Source organism: Dysidea avara, chromosome 13 (assembly GCF_963678975.1).
Source record: "Dysidea avara chromosome 13, odDysAvar1.4, whole genome shotgun sequence".
In the NCBI taxonomy this organism is placed as follows: Eukaryota; Metazoa; Porifera; class Demospongiae; order Dictyoceratida; family Dysideidae; genus Dysidea; species Dysidea avara.
The window spans coordinates 18,432,312-18,449,407 of NC_089284.1; the positions used below are offsets into that span (position 1 = coordinate 18,432,312).

General features: G+C 39.3%; 1 protein-coding gene across 3 annotated transcripts in view; it reads right to left on the reverse strand.

Moving 5' to 3' along the window:
- The window catches only part of LOC136242466 (microtubule-actin cross-linking factor 1-like), a 107,689-nt gene that overhangs the window by 24,747 nt on the left and 65,846 nt on the right, over nt 1-17,096 (reverse strand). For 2 of the 3 annotated variants that reach the window (XM_066033892.1, XM_066033891.1), the window contains exons 50-72: nt 15,139-15,477; nt 14,920-15,082; nt 13,859-14,160; nt 13,475-13,801; nt 11,847-12,048; nt 11,671-11,795; nt 10,767-11,102; nt 10,503-10,717; nt 10,330-10,441; nt 10,110-10,280; nt 9,907-10,062; nt 8,918-9,119; nt 8,739-8,863; nt 8,018-8,209; nt 7,719-7,850; nt 7,341-7,673; nt 7,095-7,292; nt 6,996-7,040; nt 6,828-6,945; nt 6,610-6,776; nt 6,485-6,559; nt 6,316-6,433; nt 4,963-5,611 (exon numbers count right to left, since the gene is read on the reverse strand). In XM_066033892.1, coding sequence (XP_065889964.1) covers nt 5,049-5,611; nt 6,316-6,433; nt 6,485-6,559; nt 6,610-6,776; nt 6,828-6,945; nt 6,996-7,040; nt 7,095-7,292; nt 7,341-7,673; nt 7,719-7,850; nt 8,018-8,209; nt 8,739-8,863; nt 8,918-9,119; nt 9,907-10,062; nt 10,110-10,280; nt 10,330-10,441; nt 10,503-10,717; nt 10,767-11,102; nt 11,671-11,795; nt 11,847-12,048; nt 13,475-13,801; nt 13,859-14,160; nt 14,920-15,082; nt 15,139-15,477 — 4,716 coding nt within the window. In that variant the 3' untranslated portion in view covers nt 4,963-5,048. Of the gene's footprint in view, nt 1-4,962; nt 5,612-6,315; nt 6,434-6,484; nt 6,560-6,609; nt 6,777-6,827; nt 6,946-6,995; nt 7,041-7,094; nt 7,293-7,340; nt 7,674-7,718; nt 7,851-8,017; nt 8,210-8,738; nt 8,864-8,917; nt 9,120-9,906; nt 10,063-10,109; nt 10,281-10,329; nt 10,442-10,502; nt 10,718-10,766; nt 11,103-11,670; nt 11,796-11,846; nt 12,049-13,474; nt 13,802-13,858; nt 14,161-14,919; nt 15,083-15,138; nt 15,478-17,096 lie in introns of those variants that run through there. The other variant, XM_066033893.1, reaches the window with a different exon arrangement.

Below are 17,096 nucleotides of genomic sequence, written 5' to 3' on the forward strand. Positions count from 1 at the left end.
ACAGTACTACCATACTGTGCTACCATACAGTATTACCATACTGTACTACCATAGCGGGTGATGTTGCAGATGACACGAACCAGTGAAAACAAAGTTTGATAAACAGTTTGCAAGAAGGGGAAATGTGATATATGGGCACCAATTTCAGCAGCCATGGTAAGTCAGTTAACCAATTTGTGACAGCACTGCACACATCCGCAGAAACTGTTCTTATAGATCACTTTGAGATTTGAGATCGTTTAGTAGCCGTGGGCTTGTACAACATGCAAGTATCCATGAAGCTTCAGCTTGACCCAGAGCTAACCTGCAGTAACTGTTGTCTGTCACAGTGAAGCATCAGCAGTCAGTGATACAAGATCTGGATCAAACGCCAATAAAGCTGCCAACAAAACAACAAAGGTTTTGCTGGCATGGTTCACGACTGCAGGGCTGCAAAACTCTACTCCTTTCAATTTTTTGAAACTTGATTCAGGTATATATAGCAGTTACATGGTGCATCTTGAAGTTAACATCACTGTTATTGAGAGATACTGTGATAGACCATACCTTGGTTGCTCAGGAATAACAGTAATACGCTGATATGCATGCTCAACAGCCTGAGGGCTGAGGGCATACATATTTCAAGGACCCCTTGTGGCAACTAGTTGTAGCAGGCTAATAGCCTGCACTGGGTAATTTTCATAATAGTCCAACATAGCCAGCTGCTAATCCATAATCAAAAGCATGTAATGTATCCTAGTGGCTGATATTCAAGTTATGCAAGTTTATAATTATATTGAATCGTTTGTATAGGTAATCACACACATTTGAGTGCAATTTTGGCTGTTACAAGTACCACCACAATTGTATGAAAATGTGTGATCACATAGTGACCACCTTCTGCATTAAATTAACCACAGCTAAAGACTATTCACACTTAGCAAATGTTACCTAGCAACCATTACTATGAACTCTTGCTCTAACCCAAGTGTTCTGAGAAAATACCACAATAAATACCAGCTAGCCCCAGAACTTGTTGCATTCATCAAGTAGTTGTTGTTGATGTCAACTTGTCTTGTGAGGCTTGACTAGCACTACCTGGCTATAGAGTAGCATTAGTATCATTAAGAGTAAACAATAAAAGAGCTCTACTATTTGTAATGTAGCAAGTATCTATAAGAACAGAGATCACAATTGTAAGAACATAACAAAGAAATATTCCTTGAGTGGCTTCCATAGCTAACTAACAGCCATGTTAACCATACAGAAGTTGCGAAGCAGGATGAGCTAGTGACCATGGCAGTTTGAATAAAATTTCAAAAGCAGAGTTGAGGTAAAACCCACGCCTTCCGTCAGAAAGCAGTTTCCACATCCTCTAGCTGAAGAGGGGTATAAAATCGCAGTCAATTGATGTGTAACCATCATGCCAGTGAGCCTTTATCACGCATTTACTACAGTAGAGTTACTCTACCCTTTCAGTACAGTACATTTATACCTTCTAATAGATAATAGTACTAGTAAAAGGCTCTGGCCACACATGCACACGCTACCAGACCTTACCTTCCCCACCCACACACAGTATAGTGTGGATAGTATTGGTGACTGCTTTGAAACTGTATAAACTTTAGAGAGTGCTCTTTAAGACAGTCCACACCATGAAACATGACAATAACATGTAGCAATATAAAAATTTCTCACATATGACTTCATTTGTGCACTATAAAACAGGGAAGACAAAGGCTAGGCTAGTAAACAAGCTTACCAGACACAATAGTACAAAGTAAACATCAATTACAGTACAATCCCTTAACTGTAAGGGATGGTTAGATTAAGAGAAACACCGCTATCACACATGAAAACTAAGTTAGTGAGTTGGTGAAGCAATACAACACTTGTTAATGGCTACAAGGCCAGAATCATTCAATAACTTTCACTAAGTACCTTCAGTGCTCTCATCTGAAAAAAAAGCTATGCTGTGCCACAAAATTGATCCAATTTTTATGACACAAAAATTGAATTGATTTGACTAATATTATAAAAAACAATTAAATCGACACGATATGTTAGGTGATTTAGGCAACACAATCATTCTATTTCTATGTGAGTGTAAATGAAGTGCACTCAAAATGGTGTATATAGTCTGGACGGATGTCGTACAGTGGAATGTCCTGTCACTGTGAGAGTGCTAAATGACCGAAGGTTGCTAGTGTCTATCCAGTTGAAGAATATGGCCAGTGATTTAAAATTCATCATGAGCTAGGCTGTAGCTACAGTAACTTACTCAGAATATACATACAAGAAGCTAATCTTATTGTCGCTTGTATTAACCTCACAACATCTACATGTTAGAATAATAATGTATGGAAACTTTTGAAATTTGAATGATGAGATTAAATCTGAGAGCATTTTCAGTGACATGTGTATACTTGGTATTGCCATACATAATGACTGTTTGAGTAGATGAATCAGTTATTAATGAAGGCCTTTTAAATAGACCAATGCACTTCATTGTATGTATAGACACATCTTTAGGTGCAGACAGTTATGGATAAATTCCATAGCAGTACCAACTATTTTTTATCTGCTGAATTTTCTATTAGAGTGGTTAGGTGACTGCTCTATTAGAGTATTTTGATTGTGTGCACCTCCAATGCTGATTCCAGTGATCTGGACCTTTAGCACAAATGCCTTGAAAAGATCATTACCCTAATCCATAGCCCCTCCCTCCCCTGATGTGGTCACAATAAGTCAAGTATGCAGTGGTACACAACATTGCTGCTTTGGTATTGGGTAATGATATAGGGTTTCCAAATGAGTGTGTTAACATGACTAGATTGGATACTATTAACACATTGGTTACCATTGCAGAGACTAAGATCATCTACTGGTCAGATTCCATGGTAGCCAATTAATGGCAATGATGTTCACATATACAAATCACCTTGGCAGCTCAATGCTTTTGTTCAGGGGCGGTGGAGCAGGCCAAAGAGTGAGGGGGCCAGGCCAGCTGTAAGTTGAAGACCAAAAAAAAAAAAAAAAAAAAGGTCACAGCCTGCTGACAATAGCTGCTCTCCACCAATTACATCTCCTTATTTATAACTATACATATGTAGCTCACTACACTGCTTCTCTGAGTACTGTGACTGCTCTATTAGAGTCCAGATCCTGACTGTTCTATTAGAGTATCTCGATCTTTTCTTGCAAACAGTCTCCCATAAAAGTGCCCCCCGTCTCCACCGCCTACGCTTTTGTTTGAATTGAAGTCAGTGATTCCTTTGCAATGATACGGTAGCTATCAATTTTGTATTTCACCCAAATTGGCTTCAGCTAGTTCAACCTTGATCATTACCTAACTGTAGTGAGTCAGTCTAAAGCCATGCCTTAAGAGGGGATGAAACCAACTGTGCCTATACTTCTTCCAAATTAACTTCTAAGGCTTCTTTTGAGATTGGAAGCAGTTCGTTTAGGTGAATATTCTATTAGGATTTTGAAAAACATAGGCGATCTCTATTATGAACCATTACATGGTTCATGATATAGAATGTACATGTTTGCCTATTAGCTATGTCTGGAACCATAGATTATATACGAACATGGATTGAAATGGATTGGAAACGCCTGTTAAATTATTGGGAAATTTGTTGAAATGTACTGGGTGGCTGTTTGGCTTTCTCTCGCTTGTTTGAAGGCTAGTTTCAAGGCGTGGACATTCCTTTTACATTGTTTATTGTGTAGCGTTTTGTACTGAACAAGAACACAGCTTGTCTGTGGACATTGGAGGGAATATCATTGGCGACAGGTGGATACTGGCAGGTACGCGTTAGCAAATATTTCAGAAGCATCTTTACCAGCTATCTTGACATAGCCTCTATGCCACAACCAAATAAATGTTTGATAAACTGAAAGGAATTTTTAGCCAAAGACTTGTTCGGCTTGGGTAAAACAATTGCCCCAAAGTAGCGCCTGTTTTTCTGTCGTTTTATCCAAACAGTCCGAGTATACAGTGAAACATTGGATACCTGGTTAGCTAAAGCCACTCTACCTGCTATAAGTGAAGTTAAGAACAGAAAACAAACGATGCTGCACTTTTTATTTCTTCAGGAAATTTGCCCAACCGTTATGAAACACTATACTTCACCTTTCAACTTGCATCTTGTTACGCTGTTGTTTGCTACTCGCCAGTATCCATAACCAGTCCAGCCTCCAATTAGTGTAGGTGCTTTGTAACCCAGCTGTAACCAACAAACACGTATTTGTAGCTTACAAGAAATGCAAAATGTTCCACCTGTAACGACTGTAAACTTTTCGCGCACCGTAACGAGGATGGTCTATGACGTCACTACGTAAATAATACGGGCGTTTCCAATCCATGTTCGTATATTATCTATGCTGGAACTGCCTGCCCCTTCACAAAAAGCGTCTGCTATCCACACATGGTTAAGGCCCACCTACCCAGAACTTTCTTTTCGTTTCATTTCCCGTTCGATTCCGGGTTTTATACCTATATGACTGACATGCTCTCTATTTCAATAGACCCTTAGTTTTTGCGAAGGAGCGGGCGGCGCTAGACCACCAGTATCTATGGTGATATCTGAGGTACTGTAGCCACTTTGCTAGACCGCCATCGATTAGTTCATCAGCTTGTTTACATTGGTAAAGCTATCACAGTATTATGTAGAGAACAATAAAACCTCGTTTGGCTGAACGAATGGTTGTAGGTTCGAGTCTCCACAACAAATCTCTAGTGTAGCGTAAAACAACACCGACTAGTTATTGGCAGTAGAGAACTATATCATTGCCATGCAGGTGAAGCTGTATTCACACCATTTGAACCCGCTCTACAACAAAGCTTTCTATACCTCGTTGCGTCACCTTTAACAACACATGGCTCACCGACATCCTTGTAATCCAATTTCTTTCTTGCGATCTGTTGATACTTTTCACACTACCACTACAAACGCTTCTTGCTGCGTGCACAACTAATTTGTCTCGCAAAGTTTTGACCGTATTTATTATTATTACAGAAAAATTGTGTACAATTAAACAAAACTAAATCTATTGTCATGGTATCATTGTTTAGAGTGTTGCTTACTGCTAGCAGGAATTCTTTTCCTATCTTGTGATAAATTAGGGGACATTCGAGGTGAACTTCCTCGTCCTACAGGAGCTCTTGGGATCATACTAGGTGAACTAGTTCCTTTAGTGTGATCCTGTTGTGTACTGGGCAGGTGGCCTGCTGCTGATGGCACAGCTCTTGGTGGAGACAGTAGTTTCTCACGATCAAGTCTCTTTGGTAGAGCATGCTTTTGTCTCGGTGCAGCTGGATCAACTGTACTAGATTTCGTTTGTTTACGAACTTTGGGAACATCGTGATCAGTACCATCCACTACAGATTTGTGGTCTCCTTTTTCCACTACTGTACGTTTAGATATTTCAGTAGCTTTACGACCACTGGGTAAGATCTTAGTCTTCACTTCTGCATCAGGGTCTGCAGTGGCTGCTCTGAGAACAGCTTCATTTTTAGCTTTCTTTTTAGTCTCCACCTTAGACTGGAAATCCATTGTGTCCAGGCCAGGTGTCATCTTCTTGCTTCTTATCTCCTTGTAGAGCTCAACATTGGTACGACTAGAAGCTATCAACAACAATAACAAAACATGCAAATCTTCACAACTGTAATACACCAGAAAACACGTGCTAGTCACATGTGCTATTGTTGTTCTAATCATTACTATTCTAAAAACTTCTATCTCACTGAAGCTCTACATCAAAGTAAAACACTAGAGTATATGGTAGCTTTTATAGTTAAGACATTTTTTCAGTTTAGTTAGTCTACTAAAACTGTAACTAAAAATGCTATCGTTGTTTAGTACAGGTGAACTGTAATTTTATTACAAGGACTACAACTGAACTAGTATAACACATGCCATAAACAATAACTAAAGTAATAGGCAAAACTAAAAAATAGTACCAACAATAATTACTACTAATAAACTAAAAGTCAACTAGACTAATACCAACTAAATACAATAAGTAACTAAAAAATTATACACAACTAGAACAACACTAAATTATGTACAAGTGAGTATTTAAGCAAAGTAACTCTTCATACAATTTGCTCTTATTGGCCACCCTTGCTATTGCTGTAGCACTGGTAGGGAAACCCGACGGCCTAATCTGTGGCCAGCCAGAGCCATCAAGCCAGTGCATAACCAAATGATAACTATTTGTCTATGTGCTGTGGAATTCCTTTGTACAAATGGAATATATTTTCTGGAGGGCTCAAAGGTTGGCTGGGATCAAGTGGTTCCACTGTACAATACTCTGGAGATTACTGACCTCTACATGGATCATGTTTCTGTAGAAACTCTGTAAGTGTGATCCAGCCACCTCCCACTCTGACCATTACTGTGGTACGTAATATTCTCACCAAATATGGTCGTTGAGAATCACCAAACTATTAATAAATTACACCAGTGAAATGCACTTCACATATTACACAAATTACTTTATATTTTCCTTCTCCAATTTGCTCCACTTTAAATCTTGAGGGACAAGTACACTTGGAAACTTCACGTTGTATCTGTATTGATAAAGTAACAGTGGGTGTAACAATACACTGACCAGTCAAACCTCTCTCTCTATCTTCACTGCATCACTTTCATTCTCGACTTTCTTCCAATCATGTTTCCGTGTCAGTTGTGCTACTATGTCGGACACATCTACCAAGTGGAGAGCTCTTCTGTCAGGGAAGAACACATCAGCAACTTTTTCCAACTCAATCCTGGTCATTGGTAAACCTACACAACACCACATATCACTCTATTATGGACTATAATGACCACACCCACCAGAAGACTTCAGTGCATTGATGAACTCCTCCCTGTTTAGTTTACGATCATGATTAGCATCAAACTTGATGAACAGGTTATTGAGACGTAGCTTCTGTTGACTAGCAAAGTCTACAAACTACAAGACCATGTGATGAGCTGCTAATATCCTAAGGATATAGGGCTTACTCTCTGTCTCCAGTTCTCATAATTGAATGACCTTGCTTTGGCAATCTGTCAACAGCAACATATACAGTGAAAAGACATACATTACACAACACTACTAACATCTTTTAATCTCTGTCTAGCTTCAGTCAATACTCGGTGCCTATCAGTGGCTCCAAGCCATAGTCTTTGCCACTTTTTGTGTAAATCATTGATCTTACGTGGCATGTCTTGGTTGCCACTGCCACCTCTCCTGCGACGAGCAACCTTCTGTAGTGCCTCCATGTTGGGCTGTTGAGTTGCCATATCTTCTTGAAATGACTAACAACACAATTCTCTCACTCAGTACAATACTACATAATGGTCTACCTCATGTTCTGCTAACTGAGCCTCAACTACTTCTAGTGTATCACCAATTGGTTCTGCCTGTTTGGCAGCTAGTTTCTTCCGAGCACCCTCCACCCATTCCCATAACTGAACTAACATCTCCTCTACTCCTTGTAGTTCCAACAATGCTGTGGCTAGCTCCTCACTGCGATCACTTGTCATCTTCTTTAGCTCCTTCCACTCATCTTGTAGTGCTTGTATCATGTTCTGTAGGACTGGTACTGCATCAGGGTGGGCTTCTTCAAGAAGTTGTTCTCCTTTTTCCAACACTTTATCAATCTCAGGTTGTTTGGCTAGTAGTTCAGCAGAGAATGCCTACACAATATTGTAGTAATGATGTACATCACATTAACTGGTCACCTTCTGTTCATCAATTTGTTTCTGAAGTGCTACAACATCTTCTTGAGGTGGTGGCTGTGACGCCAAGTGACCAGACTGCATCTGTACCCACTCCAGTGCATCATCATAACTAGCCTCAAATAATTTAGCCTCCTACAAGAGAACAAGATTACTATATTACCTGTTATTACGAGGTCACTGTATAATAATAATCTGTCTTCCTAAATGTGCCATTTGTGGCCAGCCACCCATTTAAAGAATTTTGCATTCGCTATACTGTCGTTCCTGGTACTACAGCAACTTTGTATTCATAATCTTACCAGTAATGCTTGGTCCAGTCTATTCTGTCTTGTCTCAGAAGCCTTACAAGTATCATCCCATCGACTACTCAGTTGTACTAGATTACTCTTAACTGGTTCAGGATCATCCAGTAATTCATTGACTAACGCTTCACCACTTGTCTTGGTGGACTCCACCTTCTTATGTTGTGCTCCCATCTCCTTCTGTAGTTGCTACAGGACAATTGTGAGCAGTACACAACACTTATGATCACTATTGTATACTCACCTTACCCTTGTTTATCTATACCCACAAATGATTGTTCTATTAGAGTATTTTTAGGCTCTACATTATACAAATACATGGGTTTAGTTGTTCAAACGATTATCTGAACACTTTTACCATTTCCTGAGACACATTGGGGAACTGTACCATACTGTATGATTATACTATGACATCATAGCTAGTTTACTTCCTGATAACATAAAATTCCTCATCTGTTTGGCCAAGTTGGGACACGTGGACATCATTATATTATAAAAAAACAATTCCATAAACAATCAAGATGCTTTAATACAATAGTTACGCTAATAGTGCAGTCATTATCACTGACATAACTCTTTTAGGCTACTCAGATGTAATATCATTGTAAACTTGAGAATACATTTAACATTATAGGTTCTATCCCGAGGCCATGGCTGGATGTACTCCTTAGCTCCCTGGATTTACCCTCAGCCTACTGTAGTAGCTTTATTATCTCACCTGATGTGACTCAATCAGTCTCTCCACAGTGTCCCTGTTACCATACACTGGTTCAGACACACTCAGTCTTGGAGCAACCTTGGCCAACCACTTCTGCAGTGGTCCCCACAACACATTAAACTGTTCTGTAGTACACACACAACAGTCTCTGTACACCATATAGCACACTGCATGCTTACTAAGTTCTACTCTAGTCTTCTCCAGTTTTTGTTGCCAGTCAGCTGACAACATACATACATCACTCCACTTCTGCTCAAGGTCTTCAAGTTTCTTCTTAAGTGATTCCCCATCCTCTCCTGTCTTTTGTGACAGTAGCTGCTTACCAGCCTTCCCCACTGCTTTGTGGGTAGACTGCTTTGCCCCTAACTGCTTCTGGAGGGCCTGTGAGATTAGAGCAATATGTTTTATAGTTTGTGTGCTGAACCCAAGTTATAGTTAGAATAAGCCGACAAGGTTTCTACGTGATTTAGCGACTCGATGACGATGTGGGCAACAGTTACCCACAAATTAATTACCGAGGCTGCAGGTTGAGGTAATTAATTGTGGGTAGCCGAGCCCACATCGTCAGAGGGGCACTAAATAGTGTAGAAATCGACGTTGGCTCGTTCTAAGTAGTTTAGAAAATTTCTCTGAGTAAAGCGAGTACAGACTGAGTGAAAGAAAGTAGCAAACTGTAGTTGTTGGTATCTAGATCCACTCTTCGGGTTGATAATGTCAGCGTCACAACTTTGTGGCACTAGTGCATCGGCCCAAATGATGCTGCCTTGTCCAGAAAGTAAGCTAACAGTAAGGCTATTGTGTATTTGGCCTTGTCGTTTTCATTTCATCAATGTAGTAAACAACCACGAGTTAGACCACACATTACTAACCAGTTAGTAACCCTGCCACAGGTTTCTATTGGATTTAGTACCCTCATTAAGCCTCTAGACATCAAAGGAAATTATGCATAAATTTTCTAAGAACACAAAGTTTACATAGCTAGGTGTGTAAGAAGTGGAACTTGCATGATACAAATGTAGGACAGCATATATAAAATGCACCATAGTTCACCTTGACCTATTAGTAACACAAACACAACATAGCACATGCTACATATAGGTCACAATGGGACATATAAAAGGAATGAAAATCTTTGTAGAATACTATACTAAGATGATATATATCTTACACTATGTTTGGTTAATAGAGAGGTAACTTCATCAATTTTACCAGTGACTGGATCAGGATCTTGTAGTTGTGCATGTATGGTACTGAGCCACACCCACAATTCATCAAAGGCTTGTTGAAACTGGCCCAGTGTTAACAATGCTTCTTCCAGTTGTGTCTACATGTCACAGTATATAGTATTGGCAAATAATACCACAGCAGTACCTTCCTCTGAGTCAGTAGAGTATTGAGATGATCCCACTTGTTATGTAACTGATCCAACCATTGTAATATCACCTCACTATCCTCTTCTACACACTTGTCACTCAGTGACTGTCCTTGTGTCACTACCACACTGAGTTCCTTCTCTTTAGCTGACACCTCCTTCAGTGTAGCCTGTAGTGTTTACTAGTTGCTGACTGTTCTATTAGAGTATTATTAGTACCTTATGAGTCTCCAGTTGATTTTGTACAGCATCTAGTTCAGATCTTATTGGATCAGCCTCTTCTTGTGTCCTCCTGGCAGCATCCACCCATTCTGATATAGATGTGTAACATCTACAAGGACAAGCCATTATTAAACTAACACAACACAAGACAAACTATCTTGTGTAATTACGTTTCAAACTGTTCTGCTTCCTCTAAAGCAGCCTCTAATTGATCTCCTTTCTCGGTCACTGTATTGTCCAGTCCACCATAATCTCTTTGTAATCCCTTCAACCAAGTGTCCACCATTTTCTGTTCTTCTTTACTGCCCTGTGGCTTCAGCCCCTCCCCTAATGGTTTCAGTGCTTTGATTGGCTCATCGTGATTCTTCACTTCTACCACAAACTCCTGAACACAGTTGGGATTACACAACATCTCATCTTCAGTCAGTACTCACCTTGTGTTGGTCAATTTCCTCTTTACATTTCTCCACTAGTCCATGAGGACTCCAGTCAGCATTCAACCGATCATCAGCACTATTCAGCCAAAGTGTCTCTTGTTGAAACACCACCTGAAACTCTTTAGCTTTCTCCAGAGCTTTGTCTAACTGTCCTCTCCTCTCAGTCATGGCTTCATCAAGTCCTGCCCAGCGTTTCTCTGTGTCCTCCTTGTACTGACGTAATTTATCTGATGTTGTATCACTGGGATCACTGGTCTTTGCTATCAGATCATCAACATCTTTGAACAGTGTAACTAGTTCTGGTTGATGAGAGGTTAACTCTTCGGTCATTGTCTGCAATAGTAACATATAACTAAACAATAATCACTGTGTAATTGGCCCTAGAATTTAAATACTTCATTCACTCTACTCATCTAACCTGAGTAAAAAATGCAGCATGGCTCAGAATAATGTGTGAATCAACAGAGCTGGGCCAAGCAGGTCCAGCCTGGCATGACAAGACAAGACAAGTTGGTATGGTCTAGGACACAGTCTGGTACAATAAATAATAACTTGCGTTTGATGGGCAAAGAAGGAGAATTTTCTAAGCTCAAAAAGTATTCCACAACTAACACATCATGCTTCTGGTAGACTGCCAACCATTTTGTTCTACATCACAGAGGCTATAAAAACCATAGCCTATTCTACACTTTGTTTCTACCATTTCAGTAGGGACCTAACACTTGGGGTACAATATACACTTGTTCTATTTATTCCCAGCTCATCTAAGGCTAACTGCACAAGGACTCTTAAGTTTGACAATCCATCCAGGTTGCTTTCAACCAGGGATAGTGCACATGGACTGTTAGATATGTAAGATGAATGGCTTTGCCTACTACACCACAGTACACATCGACCTTACTTGTAACTGTGTGATATTGTTCTCTATTGCTGGAGGCTCTACTCCTGGGGCTGGAGCTGACTTCAAGTTATTGTTTAACTTGTCCATCCATGTTAGTAATTGCCTTAGGTCATCATGGAATTGACCTTAATAAGAAATACTCAATTCCTATAATAAATACTCATCACAGATCATACCAAGTCTTAGTAGTATTCCTTGTAGATATTGTATCCTTTGTTGGAGGTCAGAGTTTAGTTGGCTCCAGAGAGTAGCCAGTTCTTTCAGTTGCTGGTCCAGTTCATCATCATCTTTATCAGAACAACTATCCTTTAATTGTTGTCCCAACATCATCACCTCTGATACTTGTGAGCTGACCCCATCAAGTGACTTCTGGAATACCTGATGAACAAACAGTAATATTAATTTAGACTATAAAGATCTTTCAAGGAGGCTATTCCAGCAAAGACTATATAGACTATACTAATATAACTAAATTCTGGTATTGCCTAATCAATCATACACCAGATATCCTACTTAAGTCTATCTCTCTCTTGTGGTCCTCAATTCAATGTATTTGAGGAGCCCACTATGTGAAGGCTCCCTAGCTGAGGATACTTAGTGGACTAAAACAGTCTCAGTGTGTTCAGCATGTTCCATTCTTCATGTGATGGTCAAGCTAGTTCATAAACCCACAAAGTAGACCCAATAGTTAATGTAGGATTAAGGCAAATGAAAGATGTTCTTAAGTCTGTGCTAAATCTTGGGACAAAAGCAACTAATTAAACCATTCTGTTTACTCAATTAGCATCCTTCTTAATATAAGCACAGTAGGGATATAACACTTCTTATTGTTTTACTGTGATTTAATATCGTGCACTACTCCAGCTTGTTTCAGTACTTTTTATTGATGTGCTATGGTCCCTACTCTAGTTGAAAATTCCAAATTTTGCTGTGTACTTGTTTGTTAACTTTTTTGTGTAAATAATTATTATGACTGGTGAACCCATGCATATCGCATCTGAAATGGTGCTGCGCGCCCCAGCTATATCAATTATCGTCTGAAATGTGAAGTATCCATTACTCTTCATTAACAGCTATGTTCAACCCATTACACAGCATTTTGAATCAAGGACTGTTCGAAAAGCACCTCTGCAAACCACGCATACCGAAAGAAAGAAATGGTGCCGTGCGCCCCAGTTATATCAATTATCATCTGAAAAGTGAAGTATCCATTACGCTTCATTGTCGGCTATGTTCAACCCATTACACAGCAGTATGAATCAAGAACTGTTCGAAAAGCACCTCTGCAATCAAAATAGCCACAATGAAAAATACGGATGATTTCCGTTACGAAGGGAAGCCATCATGTGATACCGCCAAATTGACACATTTTGCTGTCAGCAATTATGAATGGGACACAAAGGAGGACACTGGTAAGTCCATGAAGAATGCATTGTACGTACTGCGGTATGCCAAAAGGCACCTGTCGGGCTGAAGCGACATCAAACAGTGAAAAAATCAAGCCCGTAGCCTTAGCCGTTATCAAGTTACACTTGTCTGAAGGCATCAAGTCAGTTAGTCAGTCAATCAGTAGAAAATTCCATTAAATAAATATTTATTTAAATTCCGTAGCAACTTGCTGAAAGTGTTTCGGGTTGATCTAAAAGCTTGTTTGGGCTTAGTTTTACCTAACCAATACTGTCTGATCGTCATTAGGGGAAATCGAGGCTGGTTTTTGGGTGATGTTATTTCATGGGCCACGCCTACACCTTTGTGGTCCCTACTATACAGTACTATTGTACTGTAGGATTAACCAAACACTTACATTTAGTTCATCTAGTTTGCTTTTCACTGAAGGAATATCCAATCCAGCTGGTGAGATCTTAGCTAACTCTTCTTTCTTCTGCTTTACATTGGCCATTGCTTCTTCTAGTTTAGCATAGAAGTTGTTTGATCGTTGGAGACCATCCTCCAGTTCTTGTTGATGTTTAGCACAACTCTTGGCCAGTATAGCTACTGTACTGTCCAGATCTGCTAACTGTTCATTGAGGTAGTTCTCATCAATATCAGGAACACCTTCCTTCAGTTCTTCAGCTAAACTCTTTAGTTTAACAATCTCAGGTTTCTTGCCTTCTATCATATCTTGGAACTCCTACACACAACAGTTAAGCCACACTCACTACACATGTTACAATGGTAGAAGTGTTACCTGATGAAGAGCTAGTTGTTCCTTGATACCTTCTGGTACTCCCCTCACTGATCCTACATTGGACAACTCTTCTTGTTGGGTTCTGAACCACTCACTGACATCATGGTAATCCTCTTCAAACTTCCTTGCCTTCTCCAGTCTGTCCTCCAACATTTTTAGCTTCACAGTGGAGAGTTCCTTCACAGTAGAGTTCAGTTCTGCTAATTGTTCTAGCAGTTCCTTCAATGACTTGCCAGTGGGTACTGTGGGATGAAGATTGGCCTCCTCCAATGGTGCTGGTGTTGGGGTAGGTGACTTAGTACCTGAAAACAGACAAACTCAACACCACACTACATGGCACAATACCAACAAGACTCAATATGTGACCAGCTGAACAAAAACCAGCTGTTTTTGCACATTCCTTGAATTCCACTTTACTGCTTTGTTATCTAGAACACAGTAACAAGGAGTGGGCAGACAATTTTTCAGCCTTTATGATGAATTGTCATAGTGCAAGACAGTTAAGTATTTTGTATGCGTTTTTTGAACAGTTTAATAATGGTTTATACTCCCTCTTTCTCTTGCAATAAATCCAATTTGTACAAAAATAATACGGCAAGTAAATTACAGGCACTTAATTACTTGATCATAATTTACAAATAAAACAAGCTACAAAAATGGTGTTTAATCTGTTCAATACGAACTGGCTGTGGACAAAAAATAAACCATTCAAAAAAAAAAAAAAAAAAAGACAATGGTAAACTATATTTCCACCACATCATAAATTAACACCATTAACTTGTATGTCTTTTGCTATACAAACATGAAACAAAGATTTTCTTATTCTCCATGAACAGGTAAATCCGATGGTATAGGTTTTATTGATTTGAGCTTAGTTTTAGTGTGTATTAAAGTGATTAAAACGTGTGTAAAAATTTCTTTGTAGCACGCTCGTTTATTTCAATACGCTTTTATAACAAAACAGAGTTTTGCAAAAACAACTAGTTTTTGCTCAGTTGGTCATACACTGTTGCACACACGCACGTACGCTCTACAGTACAAATCAGATATAGAGAACTGACCAACAGAGTCTTCTGTTGCCTCACTAGGGGAAGGAGATTTGGAATGTTCTTTCTTAATTTCCTCAACTCCAAGGGCTGCCACTGGAGACACTGCAAACAGTTGACCAGTTGTCTCCTTCTCTTCAATAACTGGTTGTAGCTCCTCAAGTTCAGCATTTAGCTCCTACAATGATAAGAACAATAACCCTCTACTAATTGGGGTCACACTACATACAGTACCTGAGCAGATTCTAGTTGTTCCTTAGCATCATCTGGTTTAACTCTAAACTGACCAGCATCCTTAATCTTTGACTGACAGTCATTCAGTGACACTATCAACTGATTAATGTCATCTCTGACTTCACTGATCTTGTTAAGTGTCTCCTCTAGTTGCTGGATGTGTTCCTGACAAGCCAGTTGAGCATCTTCATAACGTTTTATTGCAGCGGAGTAACCGGATTGTGGTCGGTTGGGTTGTGAGTCAGCATCTTCAGCTGGTCCTGGGTACTCAGTCACTTTACCAGCATGTACCACTGTGTCCAGTTCTGACTTGTGATCAGATATCTCTTGTGCTAGCTCCTATAACAATCATACAGGTAGTGGTGATACAGTCATCTCCAGTACTGTATACTAAATATTAAAGATACCCTAGGCCAACAATTATAAATTCCTTGTTTCCCGTCCTAGTCAGACAAAAAATACCATGCGGGCGGGCAGCTATTATTTATCATATTGTTAAAATCTACTAGACAGATGCTAAAGCATGTGGGGGCGAGCCTGAACTATGTTTTATTTGATGTTTGATTGCATATAACAAATATTAATGGTGAAGATATGATGAATATGACAATGGATGCAGCTTGGCAGTACTTTTTTTACTAAATTTGATGTAGCTATTAAACGTTCTGTTCCACTAACTAGTTCTAAGCCTAAATTTAAGAATGTTTACACAAATAAAGATGTCATACGATTAAGTAAAAAGAAAAGGTCACTTTGGAATGAGTATTGTAGTACTCTCAGCACTTTGGATTACAATAGATTTGCTAAAGTACGTAATGATCTTCATAGTTTGACTCGAAGGCTGAAGTCTGATTATGAAGAAACCTTGTTTCAAACATCAAAACAAACCCGAAAGTATTTTGGAAATATGTCAATTCTAAAATGAAGACTAGATTACCTGTGGATACTTTAAGGACTAGTGATCATGGAGAAGCTGTTTCAAATCTAGATAAAGCTAATGTTCTTAATGAGTATTTTGCAAGTGTTTTACCCAGGAAGATTTAAGAAATATGCCTTCTTTACCTGATGTATTTAATGATGTACCAATGGCTGATATTCAGATCTCTGATAACGATATTTATGACAAGTTATGTCACTTAGATGCTAATAAATCACCCGGTCCAGATGGTTGGCATCCCCGTTTTTTCAAAGAAGCAGCTCTTGAATTGTCAAAACCTTTAGCAGTATTGTTTCAGAAATCCTTGGACACAGGTATAGTTCCTAATGATTGGAAACTAGCAGACGTGGCTCCAGTGTTTAAGAAGGGTGACCGTAAACTCCCATCTAATTACAGACCGATTAGTTTGACTCCACTGATTTGCAAGGTATTGGAATCAGTGATCAGAGATAAAATGTTTGACTATTTAGGAATAATCTACTAGCTAATGAACAGCATAGTTTTATGCCGAGACGCTCCTGTGTTACACAACTTTTAACTGCACTACATTACTGGACTGAATCTCTTGAGAAAGGCGTCCCTGTTGATGTACTGTATTTGGACTTCAGTAAGGCCTTTGACTGTGTCCCACATGAAAGATTACTTTTAAAACTTGAAGCTTATGGCGGCAAAGAATAGATCTTTTCTCTCTCAAAGGAAGCAGTCTGTTGTGATTAATGGTGTTAAATCAGCTACAAGTAATGTACTCAGTGGTGTGCCTCAAGGATCTGTGATTGGCCCTCTTTTGTTTTCAATTTATGTCAATGATCTTCCCAGTGTAGTATCATCCCAAAGTGTTGTTATTTGCTGATGATGTTAAGTTGTTTTGCCCAATTGTAAACCAGCAGAGTAACTTTCAATTGGAACAAGATCTCTTATTACTAAAAGAGTGGTCAATGAAGTGGTTGCTGAATTTCAACATTGTTAAGACATTTGTTATGCATCTGGGTAACTCTAACCTGTGTCATACATATTATATGGA